Source organism: Porites lutea, chromosome 9 (assembly GCF_958299795.1).
Source record: "Porites lutea chromosome 9, jaPorLute2.1, whole genome shotgun sequence".
In the NCBI taxonomy this organism is placed as follows: Eukaryota; Metazoa; Cnidaria; class Anthozoa; order Scleractinia; family Poritidae; genus Porites; species Porites lutea.
Genome location: NC_133209.1, coordinates 22,219,330 through 22,235,645, shown reverse-complemented (window position 1 = coordinate 22,235,645; position 16,316 = coordinate 22,219,330). Strand labels below are relative to the sequence as shown.

The 16,316-nt window shown below is 39.9% G+C and overlaps 1 protein-coding gene across 1 annotated transcript in view; it reads right to left on the bottom strand.

The window, feature by feature from the left end:
• LOC140948106 (E3 ubiquitin-protein ligase HERC2-like) overlaps positions 1-16,316 on the bottom strand; it is a 54,300-nt gene that overhangs the window by 32,000 nt on the left and 5,984 nt on the right. The window contains exons 6-23 of the mRNA XM_073397333.1: positions 15,919-16,073; positions 14,837-14,982; positions 13,760-13,873; positions 12,778-12,949; positions 12,321-12,594; positions 11,614-11,817; positions 10,641-10,866; positions 9,760-10,164; positions 8,880-9,382; positions 8,541-8,577; positions 7,842-7,933; positions 6,027-6,247; positions 5,323-5,579; positions 4,566-4,753; positions 3,698-4,009; positions 2,892-3,065; positions 1,604-1,740; positions 715-1,219 (exon numbers count right to left, since the gene is read on the bottom strand). Of these exons, the coding sequence (XP_073253434.1) occupies positions 715-1,219; positions 1,604-1,740; positions 2,892-3,065; positions 3,698-4,009; positions 4,566-4,753; positions 5,323-5,579; positions 6,027-6,247; positions 7,842-7,933; positions 8,541-8,577; positions 8,880-9,382; positions 9,760-10,164; positions 10,641-10,866; positions 11,614-11,817; positions 12,321-12,594; positions 12,778-12,949; positions 13,760-13,873; positions 14,837-14,982; positions 15,919-16,073 (4,122 nt within the window). The remainder of the gene's footprint in view (positions 1-714; positions 1,220-1,603; positions 1,741-2,891; positions 3,066-3,697; positions 4,010-4,565; positions 4,754-5,322; positions 5,580-6,026; positions 6,248-7,841; positions 7,934-8,540; positions 8,578-8,879; positions 9,383-9,759; positions 10,165-10,640; positions 10,867-11,613; positions 11,818-12,320; positions 12,595-12,777; positions 12,950-13,759; positions 13,874-14,836; positions 14,983-15,918; positions 16,074-16,316) is intronic.

The window sequence follows — 16,316 nt, the reverse complement described above, 5'->3', positions numbered from 1 at the left end:
AACACGGAGAGCAGTGCTGTTTACATTCAGTTAGAACAATCACCTAGAGAAACCTCTGTGTGTTTACCTGCGGACGTCAGTTTCGTTGCGCGTCTGGCAAAATCGTCGCATATCAAGATTTGTTTTGAGTAGTAACTCTACTGGCGAACTCAGCGCAACCGCAAAGACGACGGAAAGGAGTAAACCAAAAAGCAACAGGTTTAATAAGCAAAACAAAAACTTTGAACGTGCAGTACACTTTTCGGCGGATTTGTTTGCCGTCACTGCACGACTAGCATTGTCGACCTTGATTGGAATGGCAATCTGATCATCAATGGCGATCGTGGCGACTTCGATTTCCTCGGAAATACCCAAACAGAGGCTCAACCTATGCAGAGCTATTCTCTGTGAGACTGATCATCTCTTAAAGGGCAATTTTATTAGGAGATCATTTTGGCTTTGCGGTAATTAACCAGAACATAAAACATACGCACGACGGGTGGCTTTAGTTTGTTACTGGTTCTCTTCCTTGTGCCGAGATGTTTTTCCACTCCCCTGAGACGGAGAACAATTTTAAGGGAACGAAGTTTAACCACGAGAAGGACACCTTTAATGACCCATATTTGCTTTGTTTTATATCGCGCATGCTTTCATCGTCAAACAAACTGTTCCAAAACAAATACGACGATTCAGTAAACTCGGCAGCTTCTATAGGACCCTGGTTTATGCGTGTACCTGATCACCCCACTTCCAGTCTGGACCTCTCACCACACGAGTACCAATCTTCATTCTTTTGGCCATTTCAGGCCCGGTGATTGGTATAGTAGGAACCTTCTTTGTAGCTTTAGCTTCATCAATGATAGCGGCCAGGCTCGAGTCCTCTTCCTCTGCAGCTTCACAGGGTCCTGCCAGGCGCATGATTGTCTGAGTCAAGCCGATGGTTCCCGAGTTCAGTATGAGACTCATGTCACTCGCGTTATGCTGTGCGGTGAGAATACCCAACGTGGCCAAGAGGAACCTCGCCACAGGGAGGGCACCCAACGATAAGCCACCGTGAAAGTCATTAGGGGTAGAGTCAGGTTTTGATTCCGCTCTCTTAAAGGTATCGTCAGCAAAGATGATGGCTTCACGCAGTGTGTTGACAGCCCAACTGTTTATCCTGCTAAAAGCTCTTTCGAGGATGACACGATCGTAGGGTGGAATGAGACCAACATCAGCCGTGCAGTGCGGAACAGCGTTGCTAAAATGAATCAACATAACATCAACATGCAGAACATCAATAGGGACTTCAAGATACAACCACGCAAGGAAACGAAAACGTCAATAACAAAATACAGTGAAACCTGTATTAAGCGGACACCCTCTATTAAGCGGACAGTAGCCGAAGTACCCAAATTTATTTCCCTTATTTACTTTAAATGAAAGCTTTATTAAGCGGACACCTCTATTAAGCAGAAGCGGACAGCTAAAAAGTACCTGAAATAGTCATTTCTATTGTTTCCAACCTGTATTAAACGGACACTTGTCGATAATGATAATGATGAAAATGATAATAGGAAATATACAGAGAAGAATGTGGAGATCACACTAGCTGATATTCGAGTTAAAAGGGTTTGATACTTACTGCGCTTGCGAGTGAGTCAAGAGAAGACCTTGCCAACCACACAAAATCGAGTAACGAACGGACGGGATTAGATATTGTTTGGACACAAGAGAAAGAAGAGTTTCTGCTCCTTTCAGCCTACGTTGACCTCTCTCAAACTAGATGTATATAAAAAAAGAAAACAAAAAGAAGAAAAGAATGTAAAACAATTCATCACTAATTCATGAAGAGAACAACGGAATTGCTACCGTAAATGAGGTGTACAAACAGGACCTTAATTGCTAAGAACTTTATTAACACAAATTCTTGAGGAATTTCTGCTCATTTCACAACATGTATAGAGCTCTTGACACACTGTGCCATCCCACTTGCAGTCACTTAGAAGTCGTTCAAAAAACCTGGCAGTCCCTCGTTCCCTCGACTTACTTATCGGTGGCTGAACATCGGATAAAATACTAGTTAAACACACGCAAACCGTTCTCAGTTTAATGAAGGTCTCGCTACATCCACAAGACACGTGTTGAAATGCCCGTTTTAAGTTATTTCAATTTATGAGAGTAATGACGACATTATAATTCATAACGACTATGCGATGCGATTGCTGCTATTATGGAAACGACAATGATGATGACCTTTGATGATGATGATGATGGCGATGATGATGATGGCGATGATGATGATGATGATGATGATGATGATGATGATGATGATGATGATGATGATGATGATGATGATGATGATGATGATGATGATGATGATGATGATGATGATGATGATGATGATGATGATGATGATGATGATGATGATGATGATGATGATGATGATGATGATGATGATGATGATGATGATGATGATGATGATGATGATGATGATGATGATGATGATGATGATGATGATGATGATGATGATGATGATGATGATGATGATGATGATGATGATGATGATGATGATGATGATGATGATGATGATGATGATGATGATGATGATGATGATGATGATGATGATGATGATGATGATGATGATGATGATGATGATGATGATGATGATGACGACGACGACGAGGACGACAATGATGGTGCTGGTGGTAATGGTGGTGATGGTGGTGGTGGTGATAATGGGGTAATGGTGATGATGACAAAAAGTATAGAAAAAACAACAACAACAACAACACCCTTGTGTATATTACATAATTATCATATATTGCCGCTACTCGCCTAGAAAACGTCCAGGAAGGGAAACAGGGGAATTAAGTTCCGTAGAGTAGGCTATAAATAGCTGACAGAAAAGAAAACCTAAACCACATACTAACCTGCATGTGAAGACATTTTCGAAGCTTATCCACATCCACTGGCTCATCATGAAGGACGAAATCTTTAATGTGATTCATTAACAGTGTCTTTACAGAGGAGCCAATCATTCGCTCACGAAGCCACTTCACTTTACGGACACTTGATAGTGAGGTATTTAAAGCTGTGTGGTCCACCTGCAACAAAACAAGAATTTTAATATCATTAAAAATTAAAACGTCTCCTCCGCTTCTGTTCTGTATTACCGCAAGTAAAATCGATTATCTTTACCTATTTCTTTGTTCACATATTTATATGGCCCACCACAGATAAAAGCTCCAGCAAACTAACTGTTCAGATCTTATAAGGAGACTTGCGTGTGATTAAACTAATAGACCTATGCCTGATATACTGGAAAGCACCGAAAGGATTCAGAAGAGGCACCTTACACGAAATAATAGTGGACGTGGAAAGGAAAGTAGTTAACTTCACCATCAGATAACCCTTGGGAAATGGTACGATTATTCTATTGGCAATATGAAGAAAACTAGTGTACACAAGAGATACACATGGCTTTTCACCGCTACACAAAGTTGCATACTGCTTAACACGATAACGCAAAGCTATACAGGTTTAGTCACTACCATACAGTGTTACTTCCGCGTGTGGAGCTAAATTCCATCGGTGAGGTCACCATGGTAACAAATCAGCGTGCAGTTTTGCTTTGCTGCTGTTTATTGCAGAATAAGTTGCACAACTGAAAGGGGAAATTGAAAGTTTTGTTATATTGATTTTAAGAGTAAACACAGTTCTTTCGAAATTAGGTTACCTTTTGTTTACTCTTACGCTCAACATTTTCCTTTTCATTCACAGCTTTCTCCTCCAGGAGTTCAGCATCAGTATGAGCAATTTCTCCTCCTTCTCTAATGACGGGTTTTTCCTTTTCTTCTGTGTTCTTCTTTTTCTGGATCATCTGCTGAACAGTTCGGGCCCAGCGAGGTAGTGTGTTTCGTATCCTCAGTCGGGACAAAGTGGACACCTCACTGGACATTGCAGGGTGAAGCTCTGTGAAAAGGAACTGGCACCTCTCCAGCGCCGGGGAGCAGACCTCTTCGTACGAGCGAGACGATTCCTGATGAGCCTACAAAGTTCACATGTATCAGGGTGGTATGTTCATATGTGCAATTTAATTAAACGGAATCCGCCTATTAGGACTCTTTGCCAAAACAATAATAATAATAATATTAATAATAATGATGATGATGATGATGATGATCATGCTGCTGATGATGATAACTAAGGATCAGTATACTTAGCAACAGGGTACTAATTGAGGACAGTGGGAGGCGCCATTTGTACGTGTTCACCCGAGCCATGGGAAGGCCTAGCCTTTTTTTGCAGGGCAAAGGAAGGTACCCACGGCACTCAATTATTAAGAGGACGACCACCTTCACCTCTTTCGAACATCTGCTTGAGATGACCTTCACCTCTTGGTTGCCTGACTAGCTAAAGTCGAAATTAACCTTGAGCAGTCAACAAACCAATCGAAAACTACAGTAATCAATTCAATGATAATCCATGCAATTGGAGTCGGAGTACCGAGGACAACTTGTTAAGATCCCTGTTGCATCTTGGAAAAACGACGTCAAGTTTAGAAAAAGGAGGAGCCCCAGGCTCATAATACGAATGCAACTCACCCTCAACAGCGCACACTTTGTCTGGTACACGACTTTGAGGACTTCACTGACAGGTCTGGGTATGATAATGGGAGGGGTGTGTGATAAAAAACTCTCTGAAGTAGAGCTTGGTACATCCAGAGGCGACTCTAAAGCAGGCGTGGATGGCGAGTAAACGTCGCCATCTAATACGCTAAGGGCAGCATTCCCTACAAAACAAGAAAAGTGTCATGGTACAATTGAGAAGACATATTATCTACTTGTCGAACCCCAAATTTTACATGAACTAGTGTTTTCGAATGTTCCTGGGAGGACTTAGAGCATCTAAAAACACTACCTTATGTTGGGGCAAACAGAGTGTATTATAGGGGATTCGAGAATGGTCAATGAGTTAGGAGAGGTTACACAGATCTCTCGCATTAAAGGGTCTGGCCCAGAACTGGTTACATCCTGTTGTCTGTCTTTCTGTTGATCTGACTGTCTGTCTGTGATTATCTTAATGTCCGTTTAGATAGATGTCCATCGAATCAATCAGTCTATTATGCAGAGAGATCCTGCATAGCGCAAGGCGACGAAAGTCTATCCGGTTTCTGGCACAACTTCAAAATGGCCAGCAGAAGTGATAGCGCCCACAAACAGTCGAATGAAGTGACCCAAACCACACCAATCCAATCTTACACACAACCTCGGCCCAAAAAGGCCAATGAATGCTAAGGAAACAGACAAAGGAGGATTCAGTGCCGATTATAGGGACTGTCTAAGTTGTTAGCCATTTTACCAAGTTCTTGATGTTTTAAGAGGCAAGCCATGAGCATCCTTCCGACTTTCTCCACAGGGTGATCTGCAGGGAACTCAATTGGCAAAACAATTCGTTTTTGTTTACAGAATCGCTCAGTGGCGGCTAGAAATTTCAAGGCAGTATCATCCTCCACTTTACTTTCAGCCAGGGCCTGTAAAAACGGTTTAGCGGGATCACCATGCGAGTTCTGTTGAGCGAAAGGTTCAGTCTTGTCTTCTGAAGATTCCTTCTCCTTTCTTCAAGATGAAATAAATAAGAGATACGTTTAGAACGGGATGAAGTGAAGGGTGCCAAAATTACCTTTGTACATTTAGGTGATGGGATCTACTCCTGTTAAGAATGGTCAGAACTTTTATTTGGAGCTTTTAAGACTTGAGAGCACTAACTTTTCTTCGTTTCTTTAAATGCTCTCGCTCCTCCTCCTTTTGGGACAATTATCCAACCCAAACGAATTGCTGAACCACTTCTCGCCCAGAAAAAGGTGTTATTAGAAGCCACCGACAAGTTGTTTCCCTATTCAGACCCTAAGAACCTTTAAAAAAAAAACGACAAACTTAAACAAGCTTGGAAGCAATTCCTAGTTGTTTAAGTTTGTTCTAGTTTGATGTTTGAGGGCTCCGGCGGGAGGGTAGGTGAGAAGGGGCGAGGGTAAATGTTATTGCCCCGCACTCCAAAAAACTCACTTTCCAACTTTGGCATAGGCAGGTGCAGAAGAAGCCTCCATTCCACCTGAGAAGAAATCTGCAGTTAACCATCTGTCGTATTCATCTTCTTCAATACTGACTGGGGTACTTTGGGCAAGGTGATAGGCATAGAGACCAAGTAGTAGGCCAAGAGTGCGCTCGCAATCGATAAGTGGAGACGATACTGACAATGCACTGTCCAAGGCAAGCTCTTGATCAGGCTGCAATTAAATGAATATAATTATGAATGCATAATCAGATAAAAAGAGAAAGTTTGTGATATTTTCTCCATATACTGTGAAATAGAGAGCAAAGTTCCCTTCACAAGTGGATGGATAGTCCATTTCCGAATTGCTTTGAGGTTATGTCCACACTCGTTCCTTTAATTTTCAGAACTCGTGCAAACTTCAGCATTTTCCGCCCAGCTCCGTGTACGAAAGAAACGAACACAGACTGGATATTAGTCCTTGAGTGGACAGATGTAGACGTAAACACGCAATTTTGCATCAACTCATGAAAAGAAAAGTGCTCATGTGGAAGATCTGATCAGATCATGTGGCAGACCATAAATAAGTTTAACATGTGTATAAATGATCGCTAAGGTTCATATGAAGGATAAGCACAAGAAATCGCTCTGAAAAAAGAGGCAACACTACAGGGTGTCCAAAAAGTTCGTTCCTCTACTTTATGAGTCTGTAACGCAGTACGATTGGACTTGATAAGCACATAATTTAAACTAAAGTTGTGACTTTCAATCTAATTTAATATTTCATACTTCTTGTGCCATCTTTTGACTCGAAATTCTATTTGTGTAATTTCGCGCCAAAGGTGTGCTGACCGAGTAAATTTTCCCGCCATATATTTTTTGCATTTTGTAGCCCGAAATGCTCGAACTCCTAACTTGTTTTGTGTGAATATCCTGAAAGATTAAACCCTTTCAACGAAAAAACACTCAGCTACGTGCAAGCAGAAGCATGTATTTCTATCTACTGGCTTATCAGTTGCACAAATTCCTAAAAAAATGGAAAAATCCGAATGTTGGGTGGTAAGATGGTCATAGAGAAATGAAGGTTTTACAGACAAGAAACGAGGGGTAAGACTGAAAGTCCTGAATAAAACCGCTAAAATAGTTTTAAAGAAGGCCATGTACAAAACAGGAAACCTAACGAGGTAGTTCTTACAACAGTTAGCAAGTTAAGTCTGGAGCAGGTTCATGAAAAGCAAAGTTTGGAGACCACTGAGATGGCAAAAAAAAACTTTACTCCCGGCCAGGGCCGTCCGTCAAGCAATGTTCAGCTCGTCTCAAATTTGTAAAGAAGAACAAAAGCCTTACTGTGGAAAAGGGACGGAATGATCATCTTTTCTTGGATCAATGCCCAAAATATGTTGTTTCAGCTGCCTAATCTAAAGAATTATATTGTTTGGGGGTCGAAGTAATTCCTACATACTAGGTGATAAAAAAAAAAGCTCAAAATGAATCATCTAGGGCTTTACATGTTACATGGCTTATCTCACTTAATGCCGCAACGGCTATAGAGTGTGATAAGAAAACAAAGGGGGGATGCCGGTAACTGAACTTCTGAACACAAGTACTCGATAGAGTGAGAAACATATTTTAGAAATTTCATGTAAAAATGAAGTTTTGATCAAAAGTTATAGCGCATGAAATTAGAGGAACGAACTTTTGGGACACCCTGTAATTACAAATGCCATAATGCGATGCACTTTGTCTACTACCGCTTATCTTTCAGGGAACACGAAGTCACTCAACATACACAGATATGAAATAAAATATTAATTTCTCCTTCCACTCACTTCAACAAAAATCCCTACAAAGAAAGCTTGCATCATTTCTCTTGCTTCCAATGAATGCTTGGTTTCCTCAAAAATTTGAGTGGCATCTGATGCTGAGCAAAATAGAAAAGAACAACTGCATTAACTACATTGTTTAACTTTCTCCACCTTAATAAACCAATGATACATGTTGATACATGTACCAACACGTCTAAAACGCCCACCCTCACTTACAGTACCGCTCAAAAGTCAGTTACCAGTCGCATCTCGTTTCCTGCCCGCGCGACGAGAAACTCGTAGTGCCAGAATCATCGAAGCGGAAAGTTTTGGCATAGATTACAGTCAACTGATTTCGCGAGAATACCATAGACTATTTGATCTCGTAGTTTTCTTAATCAACGCGACATGAGCCACTTTGACTGACAGAAGAGGAGACCTTGGTTAGTAGTAATAATCAAACATTACAAGAGTGATTTTGACCGATCTCTATAAGAGGAGTTCTCTCCTTTCGAGTTTGGTGACTCGCCAAGTAAAATCTAGGGGAATGTCAAATACGCGTCTGAAGATCCGTTCAATCGATAACGAAATTACAATTCTTCGCTACACAACCATTTGCATGCGAAAAATGATCCTTGCTGGTGGGTTTGCAAATCACATCGTTATGCGGAGCGGAAAAAAATCATCATAGAACTTTATACAATAATTCCAAGAAATGTTTACCTGCATATGACTGAAGCCGTTCTTTTCCGCACGGGGCCTTGAAAAAAAAATTAACAGCAATAATCACCATTTTTATTATTGTCACTTTTCACATGATCAAAATCATCAACATTGTCGTCATTATCGCCATCGTTATCATTATCATTAGCATCATTGTCATCATCACCACGATCACCATCGACAACAACAGAAACAACAACATCATTTGCAATGGCATTCATTTGGCGTTTGGCTAGGAATGCATTTCCATTACAGTGTCGAAATCATCCTGGTTTAAACTTGACAGCCATCCTTTTCACTAAGCAACTGTTCTACACACTTACAAAATAGTCAAAGTACCTGATCTTTGAAATCTTGAAGGTCATAAACTTTTCCATGAATAACCACCCACAGACCACCGTCTTTGTTATGATTTTCTAGGTCTTCAGGCCTGATAAATGTTATATCATTATCAGCTCTCCGTCGAGCTGGTGTTGGGCTTCCTATCCCGCCAGGCCAGGCTAAATCTTCCTCGTCTTCCTTTTGCACGCCAGGGGCCAGCGTGTTAAACTTGTCCAGCAAGTCTAGCAGACCACTAATGAGAGGAACTGTTTTAGATGAGTCCATGACACTTGGCATGCAAGTCTGCAGCAAGACCATGGCACTCAGAAATTCAGGTAGTAAAACACCTGTAAATTCTCGTTGGATTATCTGGGAGGCCATTACAAAGTGCCGTGGACCATTTGATGCCAATGAAGAGGCTACAGGAAGAATCTCACCAACATGGGCGCAGAGCAAAGTAGCATACTTATGTAACAGTAATGTAGCTCCACATTGCTTAACACTCAGAGCCCTCTCTTCACCTTCGAAATAAATAACATACATTTGCTTCTAAGTGGTCATGAACAAGCACCTTATTCATTCAGGCATTAAAATGTGATGATATAAGCACAGATGCAAAGGTGGGATAGTGGAATCTAAAAATCTATAAGTGGTGAAATACACGCAGGCATTTCACTCAAAGTAATGCAATGAAATTCTACACCAAGCGTTGCTCTCCCTTTCAACTAGCGCTTAAACAATCTAAAAGAGAAAAGGCCAAGCGTCTGCTTTATTTTCAAGGTTTACAAACGTATCAGGAATGAATTTCATGGCAAAGGTAAAACAAGGGACTACAACTAAAAGATTGGACTTGATGCTGCTAAAAATAAACTTGACCAAAATACTCTCACAGACTAACCTTTAAACAAATACCACGGTCTATCATCTTCATGATGTAAAAAGAAGCTTCCTATAAGAAGTCTTTGTAATTTTAATAGCAGTTCCACGGTCATGGGGCGGGGTGGCGGAATGTACGGCCACTGAACAACAGGTGGCTTGAGATTTAACTGCTGAAATTCACTTAAGACTTGCCCAGAAGATGTCTTCAGCAGTTGCTGCGTTAGATGAAGTAGAGGAACGTCAACAACCTCCTCCTTAGTTTCAGACGTTTTCTCCTTGTCATTTTTCCCCGCACCTTCTTTTATGTCATTTTCTATAGCTGTCTCAAGAGCAGATTCTAGACTACCTTCTGCCATCAGGCTGCTAATGAGCAGGTCTGACATGAACTTTCTTCCGGCTGGCGAAGATGTTGGTTTGTCGCATGCTGTTGGCAGAGAATCAAGAGAAGAATCAGAAAAGAGACTTCAAGTTAGAGAGGAGCTTGCATAATTTGCTTTGTACATGGTGCAGTTGGGCGGATAAGATAATAGAACTGAAGGAGAAGTCAGAGGTAATAACAGGGGAGGGGATGCAAACTGGTGGATAGTGAGATGACCAGACATGCCTAGTGTGACTCTCGATGCACAACAAAGATAAAAAGTTAACTTAATTTTGAGCGGTGCTATGGGTCAAAAGATGGATGGACAGCTGGGTGGAAAGTTGATTAAAAGAAGGGATAGAGGTAGAGATGCATACATGGACAACAGAATGACAAGTGCAACTAATGAACGTCGGAGAGGCGAGTTGGAAGGATGACACAAGGGAGACGAAAAACATGGAGGGAAGGTAGAGGAGTCGAGAAGAGAAAAGAAAAAGAAATGGACCGATTAAAAAAAAAAAAACATTCTATTTTCGACTTACTTTCAATAAGTAGGTCAGTTAATGCTCTTGCTCTTTCCTCTGGTGTTGGGAGTAATAAGACCCAGCCATTTCTCAGAGCTCCTTGAGCTGCAGATTGCACTGTCTTTAAAACCCCCTTGTTACTGGCAAGTGTGACCACTTGTTGTTTGAGGGACTGAAGAAGCTTGCTTCCTACTCCAAGACCTAAATCATCTGCAGATACACTTCCTGTAATGGCTGCATGAAGCTGAAGAGCAAAAACAGTCACAGAGTTATTAAAAGCAAAATACGCATGGAGCAGAATACCTTTCAGCGATGACACAATTTTGGAGGTGCAAGTGCTGTGTAGATGGAGGGCCATAAGGGAAATTAAAAAGTAACAAAAGAAAGAGCCGTATAAGGCAAAGCGAACCACAACACCGATGCATTAAACAGAGGGAAATATATAAATGAAAAGGCAATCTTTAAATAGAAGCTGCAAAATGTACGGCGCTGAAAAGATGGGAAAAGGGCTTTCTCGAAAACATGCAACGCCTTCTGCATTAAACTGGGTTAAAAATCTCCAAAGACGCAAAATAATTAATGGCATGCGTCCCGCCCGTAGGATACAAAGATCAATTCATCAATCTGAAGATGTTTTTGTTGAATATCTTGTTCGTAAGAATTCTACGGCTGTTATTGTGGCTGTTGTGTGACGATGCGTTTTCTTTTAGTCTATTCTGTGCTTTAAATAGAACGACTACATTTATATTTTAATTTCAGTAAACTGCAATCAAAAGTTTTGGAGTCTCTCTTCAGATTAACTGTCTGGTTACATATATGTAAAGGCCTAAGCATTTTCAATTTAGGACTGGTTGATTTTTGATCTGGGACTCATTGGCTCTACACTGGAACTCATGATTTTTCACAAAATGAGTCCCAGGACTCACCATAACCATTTGTAACAAAATCACCGCATACATCTCACTGAAACCAATAAATATTGATCGCTCACCTGTAGTCTCAACAGGTTTAATGTTGCTACCGCAATGCATTCTTTCTCTTGGGGAGGAGGGGGCCAATCGAGTGCTCCTGTTAGGTCTTCACTTACACGCCGTAAGAGTGAATCAAGATATTCAAATGTCTTCTTACAAACATCAAGACAAAACGGAAGACGTAGACCAACATTCCAGTGACCAGCTGATGACCATGCAAAACTCTAGGGGAACGAATTATATGTGCGACATTGTATGATTCAATGCCAAGAAATTCTTATAATGTGATAATCGTTTTTCGATCTGGTATCTTTAATTATTTCATCCAGGAAAGAAAGCCCACACAGGGAAAAACAACAACAACAACATCTTAACAAGCCAAACGAGAACTCTACACATGTGTCACAATTTTGCTACATTTCGTCCTTTTCCCCTGCATAACTACAGCGTCATATGATATAATTGTTAACAAAAATTATGCTCACATTACGTTATCGTTCTCAAGTTATTACAACTACAAGCACACACTAATTTCAGTACTTCAGCTTCCTAGCTATTACCACCGCTAATAATTTAATTATAACTACATTACGATTTACATTGTGCGTCTATCTTGATAGAAAGCAATTTTTTGGTTGCATTTGATTTGTTTTGGTAGTTTGATGGCACAAATGTCCTATCTGTGAACCTATCAGTAATATAATCTACAAATGTAAAGAAATCTCACCTGTGCAGGACCACAGGCCACCCCAGTTATTTCCTTGCTGTCTAATGCTGCAATAAGGGCAGGCTCTGTTCTGGCAATATTAGAAGTGTCACCCAACTGTCCCTGCTCATTTCTGCCCCAACTGTACACCTCGCCATCCTCTGTGACTACCAAGCAGTGAACTGATCCTACAGCAACATCAACTATCTTCTTACCAGAGAATGCTTCAATCACTTTGGGATGGCGCATGTGGTCTTCGGCGACATGACCAAGGCGGCCACCATCCCCTTTACCCCTGTAACAAGAGTTCACATGAAGAATATTTGTAATACTTAAGCTAGTGATGCGTGTTTTAAAATTTGTTGATCGACAAAAGTTGTTACTCTTGTTGCTCAACAAGTTATAACATGGGCAATTTTCACCGTGACACACACATTAACACTGGGGGCATGTGGGTCAAACAGCAAACAATAGTTACCATGTCAACACTTGCCCATCCCTTGTCAAAGCCACGGAAAACTGGGATCCACAGAAAACGCGCACAACACCAAAGCTTTGTAGCTTGTCAATAATTTTAGGAGCTTTAAATGCGTCACTACCACCATGACCAAGTTTGCCATAATCGCCATCCCCCCATGACCAAACTGTACCTGTCACAAACAAAAAAGCAAATCAAAGCTTGTGATAAAGTTCTCTGGATAAAAATGTTTTTAAAAATTCAATCTTCAACAAGTGAAATGATGTGAAAATGAAAAAAAATCTAAAATATAAAGTGATAAAAATGTAAAAGAATAAAATTACGATAAAATAAAAATTAAGAAGGGATTCTTTGAGAATTTGTGTTCAAAAGAATGCTATTATTGAATGGGAAGAAGGCAAGAGTTATTGTCAGCGTTATGTACTTTCATAGTGTGTTAGGATTCCAAATACTTTGTAACATGACAATTGCCTTTGTCAATAATGAAGGCATTGTCAAAATCAATATCATGGTTGTGGGTCCAAGCATGATTGCCAATCTGGGAGCCTTTAGCTGCTGTTTTTACATCATTATTTTTTCCTAATGGCAATCAATCTTGTTGAAGAAACAATCATGAACACAACACAACATCTGTAAATGAAAGAGGCGACACTTTAAACAAGACAGCTGTCTAACCCAACTGCATCAAATACTAATATATTTTCTACTTAATAACCATTTTCTTTTTAAGACCAGGTATGGGGCGAGGCTATCTTGTTCTTAACTTTAAATGGATGAAATCCCATGTTGCTGCGATTCAAATGAAACCTTTTCTGGCAGAACTTTTATAACGACAAAAACAGCTTTATCCAAAATTCTGAATAAACATGACAATGCTTCTGCATGGTACTTTACTTTCATTACAATTTTACAAACATATATTATTTTGGAATTTTAGGGAATTTTCTACGTCAATGACAACTATGTATTTAGAGATTCTTACCATCATCAGCAACAGCAAGGCTATGAGCATCCCCACTGCCACAGGCTACATCTATAACATGATAACCTCGCAAACCACTCACTAGCATTGGAACAAGGTGGTCCTCACTATTCCCTAGAAAAAAAGGAAAAAATACAGAAATGATAAACCCAAGATGCAATATGACTCACAAAACAAAACTAAAGTTATTGAAAAATAGAGGAGAGTAGAGAGCAGTGGGGATGGAAGGAATGGACTAGTGGACAAATGGACAGACTGATGGAATAAGAGACTGACAGAAGGACAGAGAAAAGGAGGGGGGAGGAGAAAGAATTGGACAGATGGACACAGCTCCCCTTGATTCTTACTGCCCTTTTGCTTTGTTGACTTGCAATTTGCTACAGACAGTTTAAAACAAATTCTGACATGGTCTCTGACATATCAAACTTGTTTTTGCTGATAATTTTGCCGTTAATGAATGCTTTGAACTATGCAAAATACTAAAACTGCCTTAATGTCAGTCCCTTTCCTGTAGGTAGTGGCCACAGAAGCAAATTTGCTTTATTTAAAGCATTTGCCATTACATACAACTCATTAATAATTTGGTGTTAAGGGACCTCATAATAATACAGCTCTGATACGGTAAAGCACAAAATACACCCTGCATTACATTTTTCTGTCCATAACCATATCATGAACTGACAACTGACATTAGAGCGATTTTCCTATGACCTTGAAATGAAAATTCATGAACAAAACAAAAACCAGAAATGAACGGCAATAGAGCGATTTAAGTGGTTTATTGAATGGATGCAAATGCACTTGGCTTTTGGTTGGTTAAGCAAATGTTCGGGTGAAAAACTTCATGCCCAAGAACTTTCTAGAGATCAACGGATACTTTGCTTTGACGTTGTACTGCAACAAGATTAGCCAATTGAACAATGCCTTCTCCATATTAGGGTTTTCTTTGGCCAGAAAACAATGAGGCCATGTTTTTACCTTTTCATCCATTGGCTGATAAAATAAATAACGAACACTAACCAAAACCATTTTTCAAGATCATACAAAAATCGCTCTATTTCAATAAAGCAATGGTACCATGTCCAAGTCTGCCATAGTTTCCTCTGCCCCATGTGTACAACTCTCCTTCTGATGTCACAGCAGCACTGTGACTGCTTCCACAAGCAATCTGAACAACTTGCTTCCCAGCAAGGCCAGTAATCAAGGTTGGCTCATCACAAAAACTACCACAGTAAGCAACAAAACAATTATTAATCTTATTAGTCTAAGAATTTATTATTCGACTAATGATAATGATAATATTAGACTAATGGGTTAGGATGTGCGGAGAGAAAGGAGAAAGTGTAAGTCGCCTAACAAGTGAATGCAGCAAGTTAGCCCAGTGTCAGTAATAGGGGTGACATGACAGTTTGGAGCGATATGTGATATGAACAGTGGTACAAACATACCCTAGAGCAAGTGGTAGAAAATACAGGTTTTAAAGTTCTATGGGATTTCAATGTACAGGGTGATAGGGTGGTTGAAGCTGGAAGGCTGGACATCATCTTCGTTGATAAGCAGGCAAAGGAGGCTAAGATCATAGACATCGCTATCCCTGGAGATGCACAAGTAAAACACAAAAAACTGGAAAAAAGTAATTGAGAAGTACTAATTTCTTCGAGAAGAAATAGGAAAGTTGTGGAAGCTGAAGAAAGTGTGCCAATTGAGATTGGGGCATTGGGAGGTGTATCTGACATGTTTGAGAAATATCATATGTGGGAAAACTTAACATTACCATCAGACTTGAAGTGATCTAGAAAGAGGTTCTCTTGAGAATGCCTAGACTATTACGGAAAGTGTTGGCTATTTAGGAACTCAAATGTAAGGACTCCTTTGGGACCTTTAGGAACTTGTAGATGCTTGCTCCCAAGGGTAATTTACCAGGCAATGTAAACCTTTTAAGCCTGAGATTCAACAATAATTTATAAAAAAATAATAATTTTTTAACAAAGGAAAGGATCTTAAAGTCATGTGATGAATAAAATCACAAGAAAATAATTCTTATGTTCACGTGTTTATGTATGAGAATCAAATAATTAGTAGGGTTTTAATTCCAAGAAACTGATTTTAAAAGAACTTTGGGCATCAACAAGCCATCTTTTTACACTCCAAATTCTTACTTGTTGTCCCCATGGCCCAGTTTGCCGCCATCTCCAGATCCCCAGGAATATACTTCACCCTCACGGCTTAGAGCCATGAAATGTTTGCACTCTGGGCTTGTAGCAATTTTAATGATTTCACATCTTCTAGCTAGAGATTCTATGAGCATAGGGCCCTGTAGAACAAATTGTACAGTTACTAAAGATCGATAGCTGATTTGCAGACATAAATAATTTTAATCAAGGTCACTCAAAATTTTAATGTACATCCAAAAATTACTAGTATCAGACTGGTGTCTTTCTTTTACGTACATATACAAAAACCATGAAAATTTTGGCTGTATTTGTTTGGCAAATAAATTAGCCACCACTTGCTTAAATTTAGCAAAATAATTGTCTCCAATTTTGTTTGTATCAAT